Genomic DNA, 27,631 nt, shown 5'->3' on the forward strand with positions numbered 1-27,631 from the left:
AACAATGCCGCTTGAGCATCTTGTTGAGACAAGAGGCCATCTTGACGATTTGTGGATATCCCCACCGATGTTTCAAGCACCTAAACACTTCCAGGTGAAAGCCCCACTCCCCCGGGTGCAGGTCATGTCTGCTGAGGAAGTCTGCTTCCCAATTGTCTACTCCCAGAATGAAAACCGCTGACAATGCCACAACGTTTTTTTCTGCCTAGAGGAGAATTCTTGACACCTCTGACATTGCTGCTCTGCTTTTCGTTCTGCCCTGTCGGTTTATGTACGTTACTGCCATTACATTATCCGACTGGACTTGAATGGCCTGATCCTGAAGAAGATAAGAGGCCTGCAGAAGGGTGTTGTAAATGGCCCTGAGTTCCATAATGTTGATTGGAAGGACAACTTCCTGACTTGACCATCTTCCTTGAAACTGCACCCCTTGGGTGACTGCACCCCAACCACGGAGGCTTGCGTCCGTGGTTAACAGGATCCAGTCCTGAATTCCGAACCTCCAACCCTCGACAAGGTGTGAGGTCTGTAGCCACCACAGAAGTGAGATCCTGGCTTTTGGTGACAGACGAATCCTCAGGTGCACATGAAGATGCGATCTGGACCATTTGTCCAACAGATCGAGATGGAATGAAACCTTCCATATTGAAGCGCCTCGTAAGAGGCCACCATTTCCCCCAGAAGGTGAATGCATAGATGCACCGATATCCGGGTTGGCTTCAGGACACCCCGAACCATCGACTGGATTACCAATGCCTTTTCCAATGGAAGGAACACTTTCTGCGACTCCGTGTCCAGTATCATTCCCAGTAATGGGAGCCTCTGTGTTGGCTCTAGGTGAGATTTCAGAAGGTTAAGAATCCACCCATGATCCTGGAGAAGTTTGGTTGAGAGCCCAATGCTGTCCAGCAACCTCTCACTGGATGGCGCCTTTATCAGAAGATCCTCCAGGTACAAAATGATGTTCATTCCCTGCTTGGGGAGTATAAACATCATCTCTGCCATCATTTTGGTGAACACCCTTGGTGCCGTGGAGAGACCAAATGGCAGGGCCTGGGACTGGTAGTGACAGTCCTTTAGCACAAACCGTAGATAAGCCTGGTGAGGCAGCCAGATCGGAATGTGAAGGTACGCATCCTTGATATCCAGAAACACAAGGAATTCCCCTTCCTCCAGACCTGAGATCACCGCTCTCAGAGACTCCATCTTGAACTTGAACACTCTTAAGAACTTGAGGTTCGGAATTGGACATACCGAACGGTCCGGTTTCGGTACTACAAACAAGTTGGAATAGTACCCCTTGTTGTGTACATGAGGTGGAACTGGAACAATGACTTGAGTCTGTACCAGTTTTTGGATGGCCTGCTGTAAAGTTATACTCGCCTCTTGTGAAGCTGGTAAGCCTGATTTGAAGAATCTGTGAGGTGGGAGCTTTTGGAACTCCAGTCTGTAGCCCTGGGAAATAAGATCTATGACATAGGGATCCCAGCACGATCTTGACCAGATGTGACTGAAGAATTGTAGTCAGGCTCCCACCTTACAGACCTTCAGGCCTCACGGTCCACCGTCATGCTGAAGGCTTTGAGGAAGCAGAGCATGAGCTTTGTTCCTGAACACCTGCAGTTGCTGGTTTGCGTGGTTTACCTCTTGCGCCTCTGCAGGCCGTAGAAGCACCTCTGGATTTTCCCTTAAACTTGGCTGTCCAAAAGGACTGTAAATTTGAAGCTTAATAAGCTTTCCCGGCTGGGGGAGCTGCGGAAGGAAGATACGTAGACTTACCCACAGTAGCTTTGGAGATCCATTTGTCTAGTTTGTCTCCAAACAAGGCCTCTCCTGTGAAGGGTATGCCTTCCACGCCTTTCCTGGAGTTACCATCAGCAGTCCACTGGATTAGCCACAAGCCCCTGCGTGCTGACACTGCCATAGCCGTGGTGCGTGCATAAAGCAAACCAATCTTTTTTATGGCTTCCACCATAAAGTTTGCAGAGTCCTGTATAATGCTGCAGGAGTAAAACAACATCCCCCTAGATAAGGAATCTAACCCCTCAATTAGGTTACCTGACCATTAGCAATGGCTTTAGTGATCCACGCATATGCAATAGTGGGTTTTTGGGCCACCCCAGCAGCTGTGTACAATGATTTGAGTGTAGTCTCAATTTTACAACCAGCCGTATCTTTTGGGGAGGCTTCACCAGAGACAATACAATTACGTGACAGCCTAGAGACTGATACATCCACCATCGGTGGATTTACCCATTTTTTCCTATCCTCAAGAGGAAAAGGAAAAGATGAGAGCAACCTTTTAGGGATTTGAAATTTTTTTATCAGGATTAACCCACGGTTCTTCAAACAGGGTATTCAATTCAAGGAAAATTGACTGAGGACTTCTCTTTTACATTAAAATAAGATTCCTCAAACTCCTCTGATACCTTATCAGGAATTTGCAGAACATCTCTGATAGCCTCTATAATAGCTTCTATTCCCTGTGACAGAGTAGCATCCCCCCCTCCAAATCCACCTCACCCTCCTCCATGTCTGACCTGTAACCGTCAGAGTCAGACTGCAGGATATGGGCCAGAGATCGCTTTTGCGGGATGGGATTGACACGCTGGTTTGGGGACTGAGTCTCTATTCATCAACTCGCCCACAGTCTGTCTTAAGTATTGCATCTCTTTCTCATTGCGGGATAGCTTTGTAGAAATATTTGAGATCATTCCCTTAATGGAATTAACCTATTCCGGTTCAGCCTCACTATTCTGGGAAGGTGCACTGCCCTGAGTACCCAGTAGTGAGCCCCCTGGTGAAGAGAAACACTTTGTTGTACAAGAAACACACTCTTTGCCTGACATAATGTAAATGTGACAGCACACACACACGCACACACAGACACACACACACACACACACACACACACACAGAAACACACACACACAGGAAAAGGTTAAGCACAATTAACCCACAAAGAGCCCTTCAGGGAGACACAGAGTTATTTGGAGCCAGCCCCCACCGCGCCCTTATCGCTAATGCCAAGCTTAGCCGGGTCGCAGACTAAGTACCCTGAGAAAATGGCGCTGGTGAGCTGCTGGATCCTATCATAGTGAAGCTCCGCCCTTCAATGGCACACGGTCTTCCTACTTTTTTTATACTGACTGAGGTGATCTGTTGCTTAAAATGGAGAGAAAACTGTTTTAAGGCTGTTTGTGCCAGTGTGGGTACCGTGTACAGCAGGGCTGACCAAACCGGTCCTCGAGATCTACCAACAGTTCATATTTTCTAGGCCTCCTGGAGATCTGTAGAATTGTCAGTTAGGAATGAATGCAGCACATCTTAATTAGTAATGACTACACCTGTGGACTAGTTAGGTGGTCTGGAAAATGTGAACTGTTGGTAGATCTCGAGGACTGGTTTGGCCAGCTCTGGTGTACAGTGTACTGAGACGCAGCCATGAGTCTCCGTACCCTTATTCCGCCATAATGGCTAGCGACCCGCTAGTCGGGACTCGGGACGTCGGCTTAGTACTCACCACTCTTCTTTCTTCTGGCTCTGTTAGGGGTGGCGGCGTGCTGCGGTAATGTACACTAGCCGTGGTGGGGCTTGCAGGAGCTCAGTGTCCTGTCAGCGGGGTACGGGACCATTAACCATTCAAGAGGTTGGGCCATTTCCCCCCTCCCTAAGTCCCACGAAGCAGGCAGGTTGGTGCCAACCAGCCCTGCCTGAAAATAACAATAATAAATACAGAAAACTCTTAGGGAGCTTCCATAGGCGTGACCGGCTCCTCCGTGCACATTTTCTAAACTGAGTCTGGTAGGAGGGGCATAGAGGGAGGAGCCAGCCCACATTATCAAATTCTTAAAGTGCCCATGGCTCCTAGTGGACCCGTCTATACCCCGTGGTACTAAATGGAACCCCAGTGTCCTCTAGGACGTAAGAGAAAAGATGTTACTCCATACATTAATTTTTAAGATTTATATATTTCTGATGATCTACTAATCAGTTTCACTTGGAAATTGTATAATTTGATTAAAGAGTACTCTTTATTTTCCTTATTTGTTTATTTAATTCTGAGTGAATCTCCTTATATCTCTGTGTGGTATGTCCCTTTAGGCAGAGTCCATAATTTATATGGAATCACTGCTTCTGAGGGTATATCATTCAAAAAAACACTATCTCCAATAATGATTGTGAGCTGATCATACTTGTCTCTCCAAAGCCGCACCCACTGGCTATCAGAATGTGATAGCCCATATGTTCTCACACAATATTGATATATTTCTATATTATTTAAAGTGCACCTAAAAAGATGCTTCTTTTTTCTTTTCTTTTGAAATTCAACATTTCTTGATCTACAAGGTCACGTGTGTACTGGGAATACCTCATGGAAGGCATGTCACCCACCATGGACAGTGCAGTGGCCTACCACGGGTGCTTAATGATTGTGACCAGCAGCATCTGGCCAGAATTGTCCTTGGTAACAGACAAGTGACACTGGCTGAAATCACATCCACAGTCAATGCAGGAGATACCAGACGCATATTCAGCAGGCCCATTCAGCGTTCCCAACAGAGTGCCCCTGCTAACACTTTTACACAAGGCACTGCGCCTCACCTGGGCTTTGACTTCTCTAATTTGACCCTAGTAGACTGGCACATGTGGTGTGGTCCGGTGAATCACGGTTTGAGTTGCTCAGGATGATGGTCGAGTTCAGGTGTAGCGCAGACCCCATAAAGTCATGGACCATTTGAGGACCATTTGCAGCTCTTCATGGACTGCACGTACCCCCACAATTATGGAATATTCCACTGTGTCATCAGCTCCAAGTTGTCCACAAATGGTTCATGGAGCATTCTGGAGAGTTATGATGAATGGTGTGGCCACCATATTCCACCCAACAAGAACCCAATGGAGTGTTTATGGGACGTGGTTGAGAGGTACATTTGCACCCAAGATCCTGCACTTACAAATATCAGGGAGCTATTGGAAACTATCCATATGGCGTGGGTCAACATCTCTCAAGAGGTTTTCCGTCCACTTGTGGAATTGATGCCATATCGAGTTGCTGCACTTCGTCATGCTAAAGGGGGTCCTACACAATACTAGGCACCTATCTCATGACTTTTGTTACTTCAGTGCATAAGTACTAAAGGAGATAGTGTAAAAAAAAAAAATGATCGAACATATAGCTCTAGTAAAATCGTATTATGAGCTACTGTTATTGTGGTCATGATTTGAGATATTAGCCAGGGGAAGAGGGTTTCCATGTAACTGGAAACCCACCATGTGTTTGCCTAAGGATTGACATAATCTATATCTATTAATGGTCCCCTACAGTACTCCATGAAATGTGTATGCTAAGTTTAGAATGTGGCAGAAAATACTACACAAAAAGTTTAGTAGCAGCTTTAAGTATAAATGCTTTAAATACCTTCTCAGGTGCTGCATGAAAAGTTTCATCCAGTGATACAATACGGAATTGTACTATATAAAAATAAAAAAAGACAATTAAAAACATTGAAGTGTTATTACATCTACCAATACGCCAGTTCATAAAACCACTGGTTTGCATCAAGACATTGGCATCTCTAAATGATTTCCATCACTTAGGCTGCCCCCGAAACTCCTTGCCTGGGACAGCTTCCGTATGTTGCCTCATTATAGACAGACACCCCCCCCTGACTAAAGGGTTACTAAACCAAACACATATATTATGTTCCCTCAGTGGGTGTGGTATAGAAGATCTACAGTTATTAGATAGACAGTCAATAGGTTGACACAATATATATATAAATGCGAAATACCTCACTCACTCACTGACTCATCACTAATTCTCTTACTTCCCGATGTATACCCCTTTCACACCACACAAATAACCCGGAATCGACCCGGTATATTGCGGGATTGAAGCGGGTCGGTGTGCGGTATGAAAGAGGTCACTGATGAATTCCCAGGTTGCCTGACCCGGTAATTCATCCCAGGAATAAAGAAGGGTTATTCCTGGGTCAGGTGCAGTGTGAATGGGTTGCAACGTCGATACGACCTGTTACCCGTTCACAGCATAGGCAGAGGCGGCATGGAGATGATCTCCTCTCCTATTGTTGCCTCCATACCCGCCCCCGATGCCGGCTATGCCCCCCCTTCCCTTCCTCTCCTGCAATGGCACCCAACCTGGCATATTGCCGCGCCGGTAAGCCAATGTGTAAGGGTCCAATGCCGAAGGACCTGTTTCCAATTCCCTGGTGCGACCCGGCATTCTGATGTGAAAGCAGCTTTAGGAAGCTGAAATTTAACATACTGTAGGTATTCTTCAGGTGGGAACTGGGTAAACTACGTAATTAGAATTTTAATAAACCTCCCCTAAGGGGATGTAAAGGGGGTTGACATAATGACGTTATTACCGATGCTTGGCTTGTGTTCCATGAATGAAAACGTATAAATGGACAATTGGATGAAAATTTGGATTGCACCTCCAGTGTGTGGAATTTCATAAACTACAAAAATTATCCTGTCACTTTCTACTATATCTGCTAAGGGTGCTCCTCGGGTAACGCCAAGAACCATGGATTAATATATTTATTTACATTAAGATGTCTCAAATTTACATCTCTATAGATTTACCAAATTTTTAACTCTCATATTACAACCGTGAAAATCAGAAACTCCTGTGCGAAGAAAGGATATAGCTCTGATAAGTAACAATTCATAGTGATGCGCTGCGGTGTCCAGGGCTCCAACGTCGTTGTCTCCTCCAGCGGCGCTCCTTTGAGATCTTGAAGTCAGCAAGCGGGTCCTTATGCGCATGCACCACCAGCTGACCTCCCTGAAGGCCCCAGAAGCTGATGGGAGGTCAGGGGGACGGAGCCAGTGCCGGATGCGGACAGAAAGCAGGGAAGCATTGAGCTTCCCTGCAGTTACCGCACCACAGTTCAGGTTACGCCATGAGATGGCAACCCTGAACTCCATGGAGAAGTGGAAAGCTGAGCTTTCCGCTCCTTCGTGAATCGCACCAATCATACTAAAGTATGGTGATGTGATTCAGCCATGGAGTGGGGGTGCCGCTGGAGAAGTCAAGGACTTCTTCACGGTAACCTGCTCCATGAATAGCAGGCAGCAGAGAAAAGCCCTATTTAACGCCAAACAGGGCTTTTCTCTGCTGTATGAACAGACCCCAAGGCTTGATAAATCTGGGCCATAGTTTCTGCTGTTTATATTGTGTTTACCAGGAAAAAGGCATGGGAATAAATTAAATTGGTGCACCGAGGTTTACAATTGAGTATGAAATTACATTTTACCTTATTAAGCCTTTTATATTATCTGATATAGTCATTTGATATTGTGTATCATTGTCAGTAATTTCTAATTAAATGGAGCTAACAATATAACAATGAAAGCAGCCAATCACAAGGGTGTCACCTTTCTGTCCAGGTTTGTAGATGGGTTTGTCAGTCTGGAAAAACACCAGGTTTTGAATAGGTCTAATAAGGACACTTCTCTTAGTCTTGAAATTCAGAGAGTCACCCGCAGCATCCAGTGTGATGTAGCCCACTTTCGCACTGTCGGTTTCTGGGGTCTAAATGAACACAAAACAGCAACAAATAAGAATAAAATTCCCACCAGTAAATATAAGCCGCCTACCTGATATGCAACAACATGAAAATAAGCCCAACCCCTCAAGCTCACTGCCTAGGTGTCATCGCTGAACTGTACTTTGCTCTCCACATCCAATCTGTAGCCAGGGGTACCAAAAGGGGGGATAGTCTTTCCCCAGGCCCGAGTCAGTTGCACAATGGGTAAGTTGCACACGGTGGGCTGAAGAGGGTCCAGGGAGTCTACTGCCCCTGCATGATATGCACGATCAGTCACCCCCACACAGATCTACCCCTGGCAGAGTTGTGTGTGGCACTCCGCTGGAGCGTGTGGCAAGCATCTTCTTTTTTTCAATACTAAGGGGGATTGTAATAGGATGGGAGAATCAGGATGTGTGGGATTTTGTGAGAGTTTTTCTGTGTTTTTTTAAAGTGGCAAATTATTTACATGGCAAAATCATTCTGGGTTTGCCATGTACAGTAAATGATTGCCACTTTAAAAAAAACAGGAAAACATTCACAAAATCTCTCACTTCCTGATTCTCACATCCTATATCACCTCCTCCCTGAATGTTTATTGAATATGCAAAAAGTAAACTAGGAGTAGTAGGTAGGAAACTAAAGGGCCCCATACACTTATGCGACATGTCCATCTGACATGTCGCAGGCGATCCCCCCGGCAGCCTCCCGGAGGGCAGGATCGCCCAAGATACATCGTATGCTGTCCTTTTGCATACAATGTATCTTGGGCGATCCTGGGCGATCCCAGCCCTGCCTGCAGGGTCGGACATGATTGAATGTGCAGCACATTCAATCTGGAGGATCCGATCCGATGCTCACGGAAACGTGCATCGTATCGGATTGGAAACACCTCCAAAATGCCCGATTTCATCCGATATATCGGGCCGAACGCCCGAAATCGGATGAAATCGGGCATTCTCGTCCTAGTGTATGGGGCCCTTAAGGGGTCTATTTACTAATTCTTGGTTAGAGATAAAGTGGATGGAGATAAAGAACCATCCAGCCAGCTACTAACTGCCATGTCTCAGGCTGTGTTTAAAAAATGACAGTTAGGAGCTGATTGGTTGGTACTTTAACTCCAGCTACTTTATCTCCATTCAAGGCTTAGTAAATAGACCCCTGAGGTCTACATCTGTTCAAATACTGGGATTGTTGGAAGAAGATTCAGGGTCAGGTTTCTTAAGCCTGGTGAAGTGATAAAGTGGAAGGTGATAACGCACCAGCCAATCAGCTCCTAACTGTCATTTTCCAAACCCAGCCTTCCATATTAGGAGCCAATGACATTAACTTCCATGTTAGGAGCCAATCAGATCCTAACATGGAAATTAGGAGCTGACTGGCTGGTGCGTTATCAGTCACCTTCCACTTTATCACTTCATCAGGCTTAATAAATCTGCCCCTCATTCAGGTTAAATATGGGAGAAGGGCAGGCTATCACCATTTCTTTGGAGTGAGAACCCCACCCTAAGTTACATACAAATGCCACAGATACCATTTCACGAGAGAAGAGGAAGGAGCAATGGAATATGGGACATCACAGGTCGCCATCTCATAGTGAAAGTGAGTCTTTACTGAAAAGGGGAGGTGTGGAGGATTTCCACTGCTGGGCAACGGTGGCCATGGCTGATATGAGTATATGGCCGAGGATGTAGCAACTAGCAATCAGACTTAGGAACTGTAAGGGGGTACCAATGCAACATGGAAAGGGCAGGCTCAGGGAAGAGGGTACAGCACATTCTTGATAAGAGTAAACGGTAAACACCTCTAACCAAAAGGGTTGCGACACAGCAGTGACGTGCAGTCAGGGTAGGCAGGGGAGCAGAGCCTCACCTCTCATACTCCAGTATACTCCAGAGTTTTGACTATAAATGATTAGAATAATATAAAAGATATTTATATTTACTTATAAATATCATCTTTGTATTAACAAATACAAACATATAGGATACCACTGAACCAGCGCTGTGTAGGGGTCAATAAGGTCGTGTTCCTGTAGTCTTTCTTATTTCTCAATATGCACCGAAAAAAGAAAGAAATGTGCAAAACATAGTGTATTACCTTATGTTACATAGTTTTAATCACTTAAAATCACCATACATAAAATCACAAAATCAGTGGGAGCTAGATTGATATTAGCTATACAATAACCACTGTATGACAGTAAAATATACACAGCACGTGCTGTTATGGCATTCTTCAGTGGACTAGATCCTGAAAAGGTAAGGCAATGGGTAATTACCACGAGCCGGTGAGAACTGATAAATCAGTTCTAAAAGCATATGAGCATCAGGCTTTCCAGCTGCAGCATGGAGAGTTCTCTGGTGTAAATCAGCCTTCCAGGTCTGGCATTGATCGTACCACGTCCTCCTTCAGTCAAGTCAGTCCACAGGGGCACCCACGCGTTCCGACCCTGCCTGGGTCTTTATCAAGGTCAGCTCCTATGAATGCCTTATCTATCTCTCAATCTGATTTATAAATCCCTCCTTCGCTCCTAATTGATCCTGGCACAGCTGGTCCCTATACAATAATCATCCTATGAGTCTTTGACCCTCGTGTGCCAGGACCACCTCCTTATGACGTCTCTAACCTCCTTCTCCATTCGCGATCTCGCAGTCCGGTCACATGATCAAAACAAAGGGAGCATCACTGGATCATGTGTTCGCTTCCCTCCCATAGTCGCGTCTGTCCTGTATTCACAGTAAGCGCCCGTCATCTGGTCACATGTTACGGCATACGTCATCGCGCTCTCCGATCACATGACCGATATCTGGTATATTGTCGTTACCATGGGGACCTTCCTCTCCCGCAATCATTTAGCATCGTTGGTAATTTTGTGGTAATCAAAATTGCTTATGTTCCCGGACCGCTCAGATCTTTTAATGATTGTGGAGATCATTTATAGTTAGGAGTGTTCTTGATGTCTACTTCATTATGACATGCATATAAATAAAATCTATATGTAAAGAGAATAATAAGGAAATAAGTTACCGCTATCAGGATATGCATACAAATAAAATTTTAAAATAATACACACTATAAAAACCACTTGACCTCAAAGTCTATGTTCAATCCCCCCGGTTGGAGGGTACCCATATCATAGATCAGTCTCATTTCGGCCTTAGCTAATTGAGTAGAAAGGTCCCTTCTTCTCCAATGTCCCTGTATCCACTGCAGACCCACAAACCGCGTAATGGCTGTTGTTGAACACCCATGCACCCTCTTAAAATGATTAGAGAGTGCATGGGTTTCCAAACCCTTTCTGATGTTCCTGAGGTGCTCTCCCAACCTGACCTTCAAAGGTCTAGATGTTCGCCCTATGTATACTAATTTGCACTCGCACTCTACTGCATATACCACATTTTTTGTTGCACATGTGATGAACTCCTTTATTTCAAATGATTTCTTATTGATGTCAATTTGGCTGATTTTGCTTTGGTTCACCATTTTAATTTCTTTGCAGGCAATGCAAGACATGCATCTATAAAAACCCTTCGATTTAATCCTTGAAGGTTTTTTTTTAGGTGGGCAAGCACTTCTTACAAGGCTGTTTCCTATATTTGGTGCTTTTCGGTAGATGCACACTGGTTTAGTTGGCAGAGAAGCTCCTATCACCGGGTCCTTTTTTAGGACATTCCAATGTCGGGTCATAATTCTCTCAATTGATCTATATTGGTCATTATAAGTGGTCACAAAAGCCCATCCAAAATCTTTCCTCTTATTCTCATTCCCTTTAGGTTCATTTCTCCTATCCATCAATAAAACTCCTCTATCTAGGGTTTCTACATCCCTAGTAGCCTTCTCTATCCAATTTTTATCATAACCACATGCCTTAAAATTTTCCTGCATCTCCCCAGCCTGTACCTGATACTGTTCATTTCTAGAGCAATTCCTTTTTACTCTTTTTAATTGCCCTGCAGGGATCGAACGGAGCCAATTGGGGTGATGGCAGCTTGCTGCATTGATGTAACTCAAATAATCTGTTTTTTTGGTGGATATTTTTGTCTGGAGTATATTATTTTCCACATAAATGGTAATATCCAAAAAATGTATTAACTCCCGACTGCTAGTAAAGGAAAACTCTATATTTAGAGTATTGTTATTAAAATATAGGCAGAAATTTTTGAGGGACTCCTCGTCTCCACGCCAGAAGAATAGAACATCGTCTATGTATTGGGACCACGACACCAGGCTCGCCCCGAATTGATGGTCATTCCAAATGTGCTCATCCTCCCATCTTCCCATGAACACATTGGCATAACTCGGGGCGAACCTGGTGCCCATTGTGGTCCCGATCTTCTGTAGGAAGAAGTCCCCCCCAAAGGCGAAGTAATTGTTCTGTAGAATAGATGTCACTGCCTCCACCAGGAATTTTTGCAATTCCTCACCCAGATCACTTCTTTCCAGAGTTTTGGTCACAGCTCCAATGCCATCTTGATGGTCTATTATGGTATATAACGACCGAACATCGGCCGTAACCATAATCAGATCATTATCCCATATAATATCTCTAACTAACTTAAGGGCATCTTTGGTGTCCTTTAAGTATGATTTATTTAATGTTACCAAGGGCTGCAAATGGTGGTCCACAAACTGTGACAAATTTGCTGTCACTGAATCAATTCCCGATACTATAGGTCTCCCTGGTGGATCCACCAGACTTTTGTGGATCTTGGGGAGAACATACAGTACCGGGATGACAGGCTCCATGTTGATGATGAACTTTTGTTCATCTTCATTAAGCACACTTCCGTATTTATCAATCAGGTATTGTAGTTTTTTTAAGATTTCTGTCGTCGGGTCAGTCCGCAATTTCCAATAAGTGGTGCGGTCCCCCAACTGGCATAAAATTTCAGCCTCATAATCTGTGGTGTTCATCACTACAACCCCCCCGCCTTTATCGGCTGGTTTAATAGTGATTTCCTCCCTCTCTTGTAGTTCCTTTAAAGCTCTCCTTTCATTCCTGGTTAAATTCTGTATGTACTTTCCTTTTTTTAACCTGTTTTATATCATCAAGTACAAGTGTATGGAAGGTGTCTATGAAATTTCCCTTACAGAAGGTCGGATAGAATATGGATTTGGGTCTAAAAGGCTTATAATCCACTTCTTCCGTAGTGATGGGAGTTTCTAGTTCTCGGCCCAAAAAAAACTTTTTGACGGTCAGTTTTTTTATGTACCTTTGTAGGTCTACAAACAGAGAAAACTGATTAATTGTGTTGGAAGGTGCGTATTTCAACCCTTTCTCCAAAACGCTATTTTCATGTGCTGTCAAAAGGTGTATACTCAGGTTGAAAATTTTCACTTTATCTCTACATGAATCCTCACCTTCTGTATCTTGATTTAAAATGGTCTCTCCTACTCCTATACAATCAGTAGTCCTTTTAGTCTGGTGGATCCACCGGGGAGACCTATAGTATCGGGAATTGACTCAGTGACAGCAAATTTGTCACAGTTTGTGGACCACCATTTGCAGCCCTTGGTAACATTAAATAAATCATACTTAAAGGACACCAAAGATGCCCTTAAGTTAGTTAGAGATATTATATGGGATAATGATCTGATTATGGTTACGGCCGATGTTCGGTCGTTATATACCATAATAGACCATCAAGATGGCATTGGAGCTGTGACCAAAACTCTGGAAAGAAGTGATCTGGGTGAGGAATTGCAAAAATTCCTGGTGGAGGCAGTGACATCTATTCTACAGAACAATTACTTCGCCTTTGGGGGGGACTTCTTCCTACAGAAGATCGGGACCGCAATGGGCACCAGGTTTGCCCCGAGTTATGCCAATGTGTTCATGGGAAGATGGGAGGATGAGCACATTTGGAATGACCATCAATTCGAGGCGAGCCTGGTGTCGTGGTCCCGATACATAGACAATGTTCTATTCTTCTGGCGTGGAGACGAGGAGTCCCTCAAAAATTTCTGCCTGTATTTGTATAACAATACTCTAAATATAGAGTTTTCCTTTACTAGCAGTCGGGAGTTAATAAATTTTTTGGATATTACCATTTATGTGGAAAATAATATACTCCAGACAAAAATATACACCAAAAAAACAGATTATTTGAGTTACATCAATGCAGCAAGCTGCCATCACCCCAATTGGCTCCGATCGATCACTGCAGGGCAATTAAAAAGAGTAAAAAGGAATTGCTCTAGAAATGAACAGTATCAGGTACAGGCTGGGGAGATGCAGGAAAATTTTAAGGCATGTGGTTATGATAAAAATTGGATAGAGAAGGCTACTAGGGATATAGAAACCCTAGATAGAGGAGTTTTATTGATGGATAGGAGAAATGAACCTAAAGGGAATGAGAATAAGAGGAAAGATTTTGGATGGGCTTTTGTGACCACTTATAATGACCAATATAGATCAATTGAGAGAATTATGACCCGACATTGGAATGTCCTAAAAAAGGATCCGGTGATAGGAGCTTCTCTGCCCACCTAACCAGTGTGCATCTACCGAAAAGCACCAAATATAGGAAACAGCCTTGTAAGAAGTGCTTGCCCACCTCATAAAAACCCTTCAAGGATTAAATCGAAGGGTTTTTATAGATGCATGTCTTGCATTGCCTGCAAAGAAATTAAAATGGTGAACCAAAGCAAAATCAGCCAAATTAATATCAATAAGAAATCATTTGAAATAAAGGAGTTCATCACATGTGCAACAAAAAATGTGGTATATGCAGTAGAGTGCGAGTGCAAATTAGTATACATAGGGCGAACATCTAGACCTTTGAAGGTCAGGTTGGGAGAGCACCTCAGGAACATCAGAAAGGGTTTGGAAACCCATGCACTCTCTAATCATTTTAAGAGGGTGCATGGGTGTTCCAACAACAGCCATTACGCGGTTTGTGGGTCTGCAGTGGATACAGGGACATTGGAGAAGAAGGGACCTTTCTACTCAATTAGCTAAGGCCGAAATGAGACTGATTTATGATATGGGTACCCTCCAACCGGGGGGATTGAACATAGACTTTGAGGTCAAGTGGTTTTTATAGTGTGTATTATTTTAAAATTTTATTTGTATGCATATCCTGATAGCGGTAACTTATTTCCTTATTATTCTCTTTACATATAGATTTTATTTATATGCATGTCATAATGAAGTAGACATCAAGAACACTCCTAACTATGAATGATCTCCACAATCATTAATAGATCTGAGCGGTCCGGGAACATAAGCAATTTTGATTACCACAATAACCAACGATGCTAAATGACTGCGGGAGAGGAAGGTCCCCATGGTAACGACAATATACCAGATAGCAGTCATGTGATCGGAGAACGCGATGACGTATGCAGTAACAGGTGACCAGATGACGGGCGCTTACTGTGAATACAGGACAGACGCGACTATGGGAGGGAAGCGAACACATGATCCAGTGACGCTCCCTTTGTTTTGATCATGTGACCGGATTGCGAGATCGCGAGTGGAGAAGGAGGTTAGAGACGTCATAAGGAGGTGGTCCTGGCACACGAGGGTCAAAGACTCATAGGATGATTATTGTATAGGGACCAGCTGTGCCAGGACCAATTAGGAGTAAAGGAGGGATTTATAAATCAGATTGAGAGATAGATAAGGCATTCATAGGAGCTGACCTTGAGAAAGACCCAGGCAGGGTCGGAACGCGTGGGTGCCCCTGTGGACTGACCTGACTGAAGGAGGACGTGGTACGATCAATGCCAGACCTGGAAGGCTGATTTACACCAGAGAACTATCCATGCTGCAGCTGGAAAGCCTGATGCTCATATGCTTTTAGAACTGATTTATCAGTTCTCACCGGCTCGTGGTAATTACCCTGTTATGCACACCAGTGCCAGCAGGAATGTACTGGTGTCTGAACGGAGAGGGATGCAAAACAAATGAACTCACAGACAGACTGGGGAATATGACATTACATACATAGAAGGTGATAGGGTAACAAAATAAACACAAAGTGAACAGAGAAGCCCAAAGGCTAAGAAACTGGGTGTCTCCCTAGTATTAGGAATGCTTAGATGGAAAGAAGCGAGATGTTGTGATTTAATACGTAGAGAACCCGAAATGCTGTTGCTAAGGGCAACAGCAAAACCCTAAAGGGTTACCAACGGGTGTGGCAGTAAACTCCTTGGTCAGAGATGGAATAATAGACACAAGGAGAGTCTCCACAATCCTAGTCCTCACTTGCAGTGCACTGGTTCAGCTTACTGCCACTAAACTGACACCTGAACACCTTGCACAGTGAGAAAGGATTTTGGCAGGCAAGTCTGAGAATACAGCCGCAAACTTGCTAGGTTCACAGAGTAGCAAAAGAACCCCAGCAGGTTAAACGACTGACTCCAGTCTTACTGCTAGGTCTGGATTGGCAGAGTGTAATACCAAATCCCAAGGCCTATTTGCAGTAAGCAACAACAAATACAAAGTTTACACAGTACTAGCTAGCTTTCAGGAACTGACTAACCAACAAAGATTCAGCAGCATCTGCCTAACCTGAGAAGAGGGTTTACATAGCATGTGCTGTCCACGCCCCACTCAGACCTCACAGACTGTGAGCACAAAAACCAGCACCGGATCCCCTGCCGTGCACAGAGCCTGTAACCACTGCACAGCAAAAGACCCGAACCGGAGTATCAGCTATGCTCAGGTTACTCCGCTAGCACTTGTCTCCCGGTTGCCATGACGACGTGGCAGCACAGAGCAGGAGACCCTAACAGTACCCCCCCCTCTGACGAGGGGTCAAAGAACCCCTACCACCGGGTTTATCGGGGAACTGCGAGAAGAAAGAGCGTAACAGTCTGGGAGCATGAAGATCACAACTGCGCATCCACGACCGCTCCTCCGGGCCATACCCCTTCCAGTGCACCAAAAATGACAGCCGACCCCGAACCATCTTGGAGTCAAGAATCCTTTCAACAACAAACTCCCTCTGGCCACGTATCAGAAGAGGGGAAGGTCTTCCACTGGAAGAAGGATTACTAATCGCCCGTTTTAAAAGGGAACAATGAAATGTTTTATTGATACCCAAAGAACGGGGTAGATCTAACTGAAATGCCACCGGATTGATAACCCTAGTGATCTTATAAGGACCGATGAACCGGGGGCCTAACTTATGAGATGGCTGTCTCAACTTCAAATTCTTGGTGGACAACCAGACGAAGTCTCCTAATTTGAAGCTGCAGGGTCTTTTCCGCTTATCAAAAACCCTTTTGGTCACTAATGACACAGACACAAGGGCTTTCTTTACTTTCCTCCAAATACCTCTAAGGACCGAAACCACAGAGGAACCACCAGGCGTGGAGTCCTGGGGGTCAAAAGAATTGGCCTTAGGATGATGCCCATACACACAAAGGAAGGGAGAGATCCCTGTAGCAGAGTGAGCCGCGTTGTTATAGGCAAACTCCGCCATGGACAGATGAGCAACCCAGTCAGTCTGACACTTGGAGACATAACACCTGAGGAACTGCTCCAAGGACTGGTTCACCCTTTCAGTCTGCCCATTAGACTGCGGATGGTAGCCTGACAACAAGCTGACAGAAATCTGGAGATCGGAACAAAATGCCCTCCAGAATTTGGCAACAAACTGGGATCCGCGGTCAGAGACCACATCAAGTGGCAACCCGTGGAGGCGCACAACATGCAGCATAAATAATTCAGACAGGCGTCTGGCCGATGGCAGCCCAACCAATGGAACGAAGTGCGCCATCTTTGAAAACCTGTCAACGACAACCCAGATGGCTGTCATCCTCGAGGATTTGGGCAAGTCCACCACAAAATCCATTGAAATGTGGGTCCATGGCTTAGATGGAATAGAGAGTGGATGTAATGGGCCAACAGGAACCCCTCTAGGAGTCTTATTTTGGGCACAGATGTCACATGCCCGAACCCACTGATCCACATCCCTAGCCACCGAGGGCCACCACACCGCCCTAGATAGCAACTCCCGAGTTCTGGCAATACCCGGGTGACCTGCCGACTTCTTGGCATGGAATTCCAGGAACACTCGCTGTCTTAACCTAGGAGGCACAAACAAAAGACCTACCGGAAGGTCTGGAGGAGCCTGCTCCTGTGCTCTAAGGACTAATGACAAGAGGTCCTGGGTAATGCCCACTTTAATACATGATGGGGACACAATGGGCAATGGCTCCTCGGTGGTCTCCTGGATTGGAGCAAAACTCCGCGAGAGCGCATCAGCCTTGATGTTTTTTGACCCAGGGCGATATGTTATCAAAAAATTAAAGCGAGCAAAAAGCAAAGCCCATCGTGCCTGCCTGGCATTGAGGCACTTCGCTGACTCTAAATATGCCAAATTCTTATGGTCGGTGAGAATTGAGACCACAAACTTAGCCCCCTCAAGCCAGTGTCTCCACTCCTCGAGTGCATCCTTAATAGCCAACAATTCCCGGTTACCCACGTCATAATTCATCTCGGCAGGCGAAAATTTACGGGAAAAGTAAGCACAGGGATGAAGGCGATTATCAGACACCCCCATCTGAGAGAGCACTGCCCCAATACCCATCTCAGAGGCATCCACCTCCACCACAAAAGGACGCTCTGGATCTGGGTGTCGCAGCGCCTTGGCCGAGACAAATGCCCTATTGAGACGGGCAAAAGCCGCTTTGGCCTCACAAGACCAGTGAGCAACATCCGCCCCTTTCTTAGTGAGTGCCACCAAGGGCGCCACTATAGATGAAAATCCAGCGATAAATCGTCTATAAAAATTTGCAAAGCCCAGAAAACGCTGAAGCGCCTTCAAACTAGTGGGCTGCACCCAATCCAGGACTGCCTGTACCTTGGAACCCTCCATTTGGAAACCTTCTGGGGAGATAATATATCCTAGAAATGCTATTTGCTGAACTTCAAATTCGCACTTCTCCAGCTTCGCCCCAAGCCGGTGGTCTCTGAGTTTCTGGAGGACTAAGCGTACATGCTTCCGATGTTCCTCCAGGGAATGGGAGAAGATTAGGATGTCATCTAAGTATACAGCTAAGAATCTATCCAAATATTCCCTGAGCACATCGTTCCTGAAGTCCTGGAAGACTGCCGGGGCATTACAGAGCCCAAAAGGCATCACCAAATATTCATAATGCCCTGAGTGGGTATTAAAGGCATTCTTCCATTCATCCCCCTCTCTTATTCGGATTAGATTGTACGCACCGCGTAGGTCAATCTTAGAAAAAATGGTGGCAGTACGAAGCTGGTCAAACAAGGCCGAAATGAGAGGCAGTGGGTATGAGTTTTTAATCGTGATACGGTTCAATTCCCTGAAGTCGATGCAGGGTCGCAACGAACCGTCCTTTTTACCCACGAAGAAGAACCCCGACCCAACTGGAGACTGTGAAGGTCTGATAAATCCCTTAGCCAAGTTCTCCTGAATGTACTCTGCCATAGCTTGAGTCTCAGGACGTGACAGGGAGTACAACCTGCTCTTGGGAAGCTTAGCATTCGGCAACAAATCAATGGCACAGTCATAGGGGCGATGGGGAGGTAGTACCTCTGCAACTCTTTTGGAGAACACGTCCGCAAAATCTGCATAACATCCTGGCAATCCTGGCAAACTTAGCTGTGAAAGCCTGACTGGAAGGCTCAAGCAACTCCTGAAACAATCAGTACCCCAACTAAGAATCTCCCCAGAGACCCAGTCAAATTGAGGATTGTGGGCCCTTAACCAGGGTAACCCCAACACCAATGGGGCAAAAGTACAGACAGTCACATAAAAGGACAATTTTTCAGAGTGTGTGGCTCCAATAAACAAAGAAATCTGGCTAGTGCAAGAGGTAATTTTACCCTGGGATAATGGTTCCCCGTTTAACCCACAAATCTCAATTTTCAATGCCAAGGGTACTAAGGGAACAGAGTGTTTCAGGGCGAATTGGCGGTCCATAAAAACCCTGTCGGCCCCACTGTCCACAAAGGCCTCAGTCTTGACAGTTTGACCGAGGATCTTCAAGGTCACCGAAATTCTGACTTCTGGCCTGACAGGATATTTCCCATCACCCTCAGGCCCTGAAGTTTTCCGGCTTTTTTGGGCATGATACTACCACATGACCTTTATTCCCACATTACAAACATAACCCCTGCTGTCTCCTCCGCGTCTTCTCACGTGAGGAGAGGCGGGTAGCCCCAATCTGCATAGGCTCCTCTGAAAATTCCTCAGAGTCTGAGGTTCCCTTGGGAAAGAAGGAAACCTTGGTCTCCCTTTCAAGCCTGCGCTCTCTCAGTCGTCTATCCACCCGAATGGATAACTGCATGAGCTGATCCAAGCTATCAGGCAAGGGATATTGTACCAGTTGGTCTTTTAACTGGTTAGAAAGACCTCTTCGGTACTGGTGTCTCAGGGCTGGGTCATTCCACTGGGTATCATGGGCCAACCTCCGAAACTCCGTAAAATAAACCTCAACTGGCCTTCGCCCTTGCTTAAGGATCGAAATCTGAGCCTCGGCTGAGGCCGTCTTGTCAGGGTCATCATACAACATGCCCAGTGCCGTAAAAAAAGCATCAACACTTTTAAGCGACGGACAGTCAGGCTGCAACCCATATGCCCAGACCTGTGGGTCTCCTTGTAGCAAGGAAATCACTATGCCCACCCGCTGAATCTCCGACCCAGAAGACTGAGGCCTAAGCTGGAAATATAGCTTGCAGCTCTCCTTGAAACAAAAGAACTGCGAGCGATCTCCAGAAAAACGATCCGGGAGATTTACTTTCGGCTCCTTAACCCCTGAAGGCACTGCTGCTGCGGGAGCTCCGCCAGCGGCCTGCGAGGTGTGCATTTTAATGGACAAATCATTAAATTGTCGAGTCAGGACCTGCACCTGATCGACCACCTGTTGCAAAGTATTTTGAGGGGTATGCTCCATATTCCCACAAAATTTCAACAGGAGTACTGGGCTGCTGAATATGTTATGCACACCAGTGCCAGCAGGAATGTACTGGTGTCTGAACGGAGAGGGATGCAAAACAAATGAACTCACAGACAGACTGGGGAATGTGACATTACATACATAGAAGGTGATAGGGTAACAAAATAAACACAAAGTGAACAGAGAAGCCCAAAGGCTAAGAAACTGGGTGTCTCCCTAGTATTAGGAATGCTTAAATGGAAAGAAGCAAGATGTTGTGATTTAATACGTAGAGAACCCGAAATGCTGTTGCTAAGGGCAACAGCAAAACCCTAAAGGGTTACCAATGGGTGTGGCAGTAAACTCCTTGGTCAGAGATGGAATAATAGACACAAGGAGAGTCTCCACAATCCTAGTCCTCACTTGCAGTGCACTGGTTCAGCTTACTGCCACTAAACTGACACATGAACACCTTGCACAGTGAGAAAGGATTTTGGCAGGCAAGTCTGAGAATACAGCCGCAAACTTGCTAGGTTCACAGAGTAGCAAAAGAACCCCAGCAGGTTAAACGACTGACTCCAGTCTTACTGCTAGGTCTGGATTGGCAGAGTGTAATACCAAATCCCAAGGCCTATTTGCAGTAAGCAACAACAAATACAAAGTTTACACAGTACTAGCTAGCTTTCAGGAACTGACTAACCAACAAAGATTCAGCAGCATCTGCCTAACCTGAGAAGAGGGTTTATATAGCAGGTGCTGTTCACGCCCCACTCAGACCTCACAGACTGTGAGCACAAAAACCAGCACCGGATCCCCTGCCGTGCACAGAGCCTGTAACCACTGCACAGCAAAAGACCCGAACCGGAGTATCAGCTACGCTCAGGTTACTCCGCTAGCACTTGTCTCCCGGTTGCCATGACGACGTGGCAGCACAGAGCAGGAGACCCTAACATACCCATTGCCTTACCTTTTCAGGATCTACTCCACTGAAGAATGCCATAACAGCACGTGTTGTGTATATTTTACTGTCAAACAGTGGTTATTGTATAGCTAATACCAATCTAGCTCCCACTGATTTTGTGATTTTATGTATGGTGATTTTAAGTGATTAAAACTATGTAACATAAGGTAATACACTATGTTTTGCACATTTCTTTCTTTTTTCGGTGCATATTGAGAAATAAGAAAGACTACAGGAACACGACCTTATTGACCCCTACACAGCGCTGGTTCAGTGGTATCCTATATGTTTGTATTTGTTTGTTGGATTTGGAGGGTGGAGAAACCTCTGTCATAGTGATACCTAACTAGCAGCTGTAAGCAGTGCATTGTTACCTGTCTACATTTTTGATTCCATATCATCTTTGTATTATTCTAATAGTTTTTATAGTCAATAATCACCACCAAATAATATATGTGTGTGTAAATCTGGCTATGATACTTAACCACTGACCTCACCGCACCTCACTGCAACACTGGGCACACCCAAAAGTATGCATAATGGTACCTTATATGTGACAAAGATAACAAAGTACGTATATAAAATTGGGCCACATCTTGCGGAGTTTAGTGGGAATCAAATAGAATATATTCAGGGGCTTGATATGCATTTCACAGTGTTTGGTACATCTTGAGAGGGAAAAGGAGGAGAAATTGATAGATTCCCATTGTTCAGGGGTGAATATATTACTAAGATCAGTTTTCTTATTGTGCCTAAATAGATAGTTTGGTTAAAGGGTCAGGAGGGGGAGTGAAATGCTACCAGTAAGATATGGCACCAGGAGACAATGCAGTAGACAATCTGGTCATCAGCTGAGGGGAGGGCGTATGATAAACAGCAAGGGTAATACTAGTCGCCAACACCCAATGCCTTAGCTGGAGATAATAAACACAGGCCGAAAACCCCAACCCAAATTTAGCACATATATCTGGGAAAGAGATAATGGAGGATGGGGAGAATATATCTGCTAGAGCCGTAATACACAGACGTAGCCAATAGGAGACATAGAGATGCGGTAACATCAAATCAAGAGTTTTGAGAGACACATTTCTAGTAGGGAGAGCAAAGTCAAAATGTAAAGGGAGCTTGGTGTCCTATACTTTCATGATGTCAGAGTCAGAGAGTGCTGCAGACGGAGCCGGCTGGGAGACCAGAGGAGGTCTGGAAGACGAGGGCACACTTCAGGTCCACCCATGGCTTCAAATCAGGGGTATGGAACCTACTGCTCAAAAGGGAAAGCACTGCTGCCTAATGATAGCAAACTAAGTCAGGGAGAGTTAAACCTCCTTGTCATTTAGATGGACCATGCGGGGGAAATACCACGCGAGGAGTCTTATCCTCCCATACATACAGTACAATATGAGAGCATAATTTTCTTCATAGAACACAAAAGTTACAGGGTGTAACATAAGGAATATCACAGAACAAGTACATTAACTTTGGTAATAACATCATTTTGATGTTGCCAAGCGGCCTAACGGAGGGAGCCTTTACTGACCTCAGAACCAAAATTCAAGTGAATGCAGCCTATGAAATCACTAGAAACCATTGATATCACTGAGGTATGAGGCACACAAATTATTATCTAATAGCATTAAAATGAATTTACATTGATCTCCAATTCTCACCGCAAATGTGACGCAGTTGTCATGGTCAGTTTGTGTGATGTGTTTCTCTAGTAACGTGATGTTCTGTTGCTCCGTTTCCAGAGTCACTGTTGCAGTCACAGACTCATTAAGATGGGACAGATGCAGGCAGAATTTCTGTTCATGTCCAGCCTTCAGTAGGGTGGGAACCAACAGCATATACGTCCTGAAAACATAAGAATAAAATGTTATGGGTTAGGTTTCTAAGGGAAAAAACAGGTGTAATTATGCTGTTTCTGCTTTAATAATTTCCTCTAATATATTATTTACTGCTATGCTAATTTTTCTATAAAGGGTCCTGCTTGTATATTAAAGCTCTAGTATAACAGGCTCAGCTGAGAATGGAGTACAACATGACCCTTCAGATGAATGATCAATCATACAAAAGCAATAACCCACGGATTCGGTCAGTGACAGCTGGGAATTGCGTATAAATTATCCTAAATAGCAGTTGGAATTCTAAAGATACTGCATGATATTTTATAGTATAGTAGTATTGACCCCAAAGAGTAAGCATACTTATCATCAGTCCAATACATAAGCTGACAGCAAGATACGAGGGGAGTGTTTGCCAGAGGAGTCTATGCAAAGTTGCATGCGCTCAAACCACTTGGTGAAGCAGATGGACCAGTCCAAAGCAGCTTTGTGTTCTACATGCTGGATAAAGGTCTCCATAGTCCACAAGTTACAAGATTGGTTACAAGATTAGTCGATTATTATCCAACTAGTTACAGCCGTCAAAATGACGGAACAACATAATAGTAATGTTAGCGCTGGTGGCTGTGAACGCCTGAATGGAGGAACACTTGAATTGCTCTGTCAGGCGCTATCTAGTGGCCACTGGTGTGCAAAACACTTGAATCCCCCCATAGAGGTAAGGCGCAGCATTAGCCTTTTATTAAATAGGATTAACCTAGATGACAAAATTCTGCCCAAGCTACAGTATAAAAGAACACTTGCAAATACATAAGAAAACTCATGTCGACCTTTTGACCTGTTGACCTAGTACATGTCAACCTAATGACCATGTCGACCTAATGCATATCGACCTAATGGCAATGTCGACCTTCAGTGGATGACCTAATGAGTGTTGACCTAAGTTGGGTCGACCTAACGACCGTATCCCATTTTGTAATAAACTAAATCTAGATAATGGCTATTTTTGTGAACTTCTCTCCAAAAGGTAAAATGTAATCAAAACAGTTAAATGGTAGCAACCCACCAAAGAATATAGGGATGTGATCTTGATCCCAACAGTCACAATACCAGCTGCAAAATCCCGACTGTGAAAATACAGACGAATCCCGATGGGGGGCTAAAAGGATTAGGCACTAGGAGAAGGGTTAGGGAGTTGGTTTTGGGAGGGGGTGGTATGGATTAGTCTGACGAATATGACAGTTAGGGTTAGGCTATGGGAGGGGATGGTTAGGGTTAGGCTGCTGAAGGGGGACGGTTAGGATTAGTTTGCAAAAGGGCATGGTTAGGGTTAGGCTGCCAAAGGGGACGGTGAGGATTAGTTTGCCAAAGAGTATGGTTAGGCTTAGGCTGCGAGAGGTTAGGATGCTCACTAAAATTTATCAGGATTTTGACCACTGGGATTTCACTGTCGGTATTGTGAACATCAGGAAGGTTACCACCAGGATATCGTACTCAACCCGAGTATACAGTATAAACGTAAATGTGTGCAAATGCTGCAAAGTTTGGGTTGGGCCACCACTAATTTACTGCTGTTGACTGTCAAGCGTGGTAGTTTCTTTTTGTCTCAATTCCGTATTTATAAAGTATTACATTTTAATTACTTTACTGTTGTATTCAATATAAAGGAAAACTTCACCAAAAACTAAAACTTCAGTAAATTGCAAAATTATTAGTATAAGTTTGTGCTTTCATTAGTTTTATTACTTCTACTCAATTTAGTGTCACTACACATTAGAGCTTGTAGACTGGCAAAGAATATTCAAATAAGATTTTTTTTCAAACTTTTTAAAATAATACATTTGTGAGTTATACCTGTAAGCAAAATCCTCTAAAAATAAAAGGCCAGTGTGATTAAGTAACAAAGAATTGGAGGTAATAAGGAAAAAAAGGCAGTTTAAACTTTTAAAACTACGAAAGACTAAAAATAATGATAAAAATAATTTTCAAGTATATAAACAACAAATTTAAGTAAAACTTAGAATATTGGGCAACTCAATTCCAAAGTACAGTAGTAGAAATAGCTAAAGATGATATAGTGAAAGGTGACCTTTGAATATGTGTTTTTCCCTAGTTTAAACAAAGGAGGACACCATCAGGAAATTGGCTATGTAACAATAGTATGTGCACACTATTAAATGTTACTTGTCTAACACAGGACAAGATTACCACTAATGAAGCACCTGACTGATATTGTATCTACTCATGTGAGGTAAAGTAGCTAAGTTCAGATATTGATGGACCACTGTTTACTCTATTCATAAAAACTCCCATCAACAACCGCAAGATTGGCAAAGAGCAATAACCCTTTAAAGAGAATACATACAGAGTGGAAATTAAAGAATTGTGAGACTGCCTTTGTTGTTGGTAAATTACTTAAAGGGATTATAAGGAATGTGATAGTCATATATTGAAGAAAATAATTTGATAACACAATCTGCGCATTGTTTCACAAATTTCTGATCATGCCAAACAAATACAGTTAGGATTTACTGGGAGGTAAGTTTCAAAATGTTTTTTTTTGTAGTATAATTGATGCAACAGATTTGGGTTGACTGAATACTGTTCCCAACCAACCAACCAACCAACCAACCAACCAACCAACCAACCAACCAACCAACCAACAGTCTATGATCTGGAAACTGTAATGTGAATCTGATGTCTATGGTTTATATACTTTAAATTGTTAATGGGTACATTACATTATTACAGTATTTTCTTTAATGTAAAGTTTTCATTTCTTTGAGTTGATTAATTTTTTTCTATCTGCTAGAAACAATTTAAGAAAGCTTGATTGTCATTTTCTTTCAAGATCAAATCTATATTATACCCCTTTACCTCGCCAGCATATAACACGGGTTATTGCACATGAACGTGCATAACCCGTGTTGCTGTGCGGTGTGAAAGGGCGGACTTGGAATAATCCGGGTCGAATTACCCAGTATTCCAATTTGGGTAGTTTGCAAGGTTGAACACGTGTTCAGCCCGGCAAACTGTGCTGTGTAAACGGTAGGCGGATCGCATCAACCCGGCTCCCGTTTATAGTGTATAGACGGGCAGCGCTTGGAGATCATGTGATCTCCAAGCGCTACCCCCGCCGTGTCATCGGCGACGTCACCAACCCGGCAATATGCCGGGTTGGTAATGCGGTGCGAAAGTGGGCTGATGCGGGTCGCAGCCGGGTAGCACCCGTGTCAGGCTCTCAGCTGCGACCTGCAATATTTAGTCTAAAAGAAGTATTATTTTGATCCGCTGTTGCAGGGCCTCTAAAAGGCGCATGGCTCATAGGCCGGTGCCTACTCTGCCTATTTGGTAATCTGGCACTGCAGATATGTCTGACCTTTTCATAGAGCTAAGTCAGTATACTGGGAAGCAATGGGGTATATATACTAAGGGCAGCTTTTGAGGTTTGCAGCAGTTCTGGCAACGAGGTTTAAAAGGGCAACCAGGAGTGTTTTGCATTTTATCTTATTGCCATTTAAAATCTATCTCTATGTGTGAGGTGGTACTTTGCAGGGAAGGATTTTAAAGAGACATAAAATAGAGACAGTTCTTATCGTCCTAGATTGCAATGATACTGAGATACTCTTTCACAAAAACTGCTGCAAAAGCCCTTTAATACATTCAAGTGATACTAAAATAAAGTGAAAAGGGTGTGAAAACACCCTTTTTCACATTATTTTATTAAAAAAGGTTAATAAATCTGCCCGATAGAAAAGATTTGAGATTATTAGATACATGATAGCTACTGCACAAGCTGACTGGAAGCTAGGGGCAACCTCACTATTTAAATCTCAAAGTTTTGACAAATCTCCCCTTAATAATCATAACACTGTGTAATTTAAAATTCCCTTTCACGTCACCATAATTCTCCTTTTAGGTTTTTTGGATATCATCCTCTTGGCCACACAAGGTAACTTAAAAGCATACCAAAAACAGGTTATTAGCAATTATTTGCACTTCTAGAGTCAGCAATATAAAACTTGGATAGAGTTTGTCCAGAGGTCAACTAAGGATGAAAAAAAGACTGGATTTATTGCCTAATTCAGACCTGATCGCAGCAGCAAACTTTTTATATTGGTCAAAACCATGGGCCTAATTCAGATCTGATTGCAGCAGCAAATTTGTTAGCCAATGGGCAAAACCATGTGCACTGCAGGTGGGGCAGATATAACATGTGCAAAGAGAGTTAGTTTTGGGTCAGTTTGAACACACAAGGCATACGCAGACTTGCATGGCGCAGATTTTCACTCTGTCTGGGCAGCGACTACAGTATCTGATCGCAAACCTCTGCAAATTCGCAGAGGTGCAATCAGGTCTTAATTACCCCCTCAGTGCCTACAGTGCAGGTGCAAAATTAGAAT

At 44.1% G+C, this 27,631-nt stretch overlaps 1 protein-coding gene across 2 annotated transcripts in view; it reads right to left on the reverse strand.

Moving 5' to 3' along the window:
• Window positions 1-27,631, reverse strand: part of A2M (alpha-2-macroglobulin) — a 175,297-nt gene that overhangs the window by 124,751 nt on the left and 22,915 nt on the right. For both annotated transcript variants that reach the window (XM_063962089.1, XM_063962088.1), the window contains exons 2-4: window positions 23,055-23,238; window positions 7,408-7,564; window positions 5,423-5,475 (exon numbers count right to left, since the gene is read on the reverse strand). In XM_063962089.1, the coding sequence (XP_063818159.1) occupies window positions 5,423-5,475; window positions 7,408-7,564; window positions 23,055-23,238 (394 nt within the window). The remainder of the gene's footprint in view (window positions 1-5,422; window positions 5,476-7,407; window positions 7,565-23,054; window positions 23,239-27,631) is intronic.

The sequence above is a fragment of the Pseudophryne corroboree genome, chromosome 3 (genome assembly GCF_028390025.1).
Source record: "Pseudophryne corroboree isolate aPseCor3 chromosome 3, aPseCor3.hap2, whole genome shotgun sequence".
Classification (NCBI taxonomy): Eukaryota; Metazoa; Chordata; class Amphibia; order Anura; family Myobatrachidae; genus Pseudophryne; species Pseudophryne corroboree.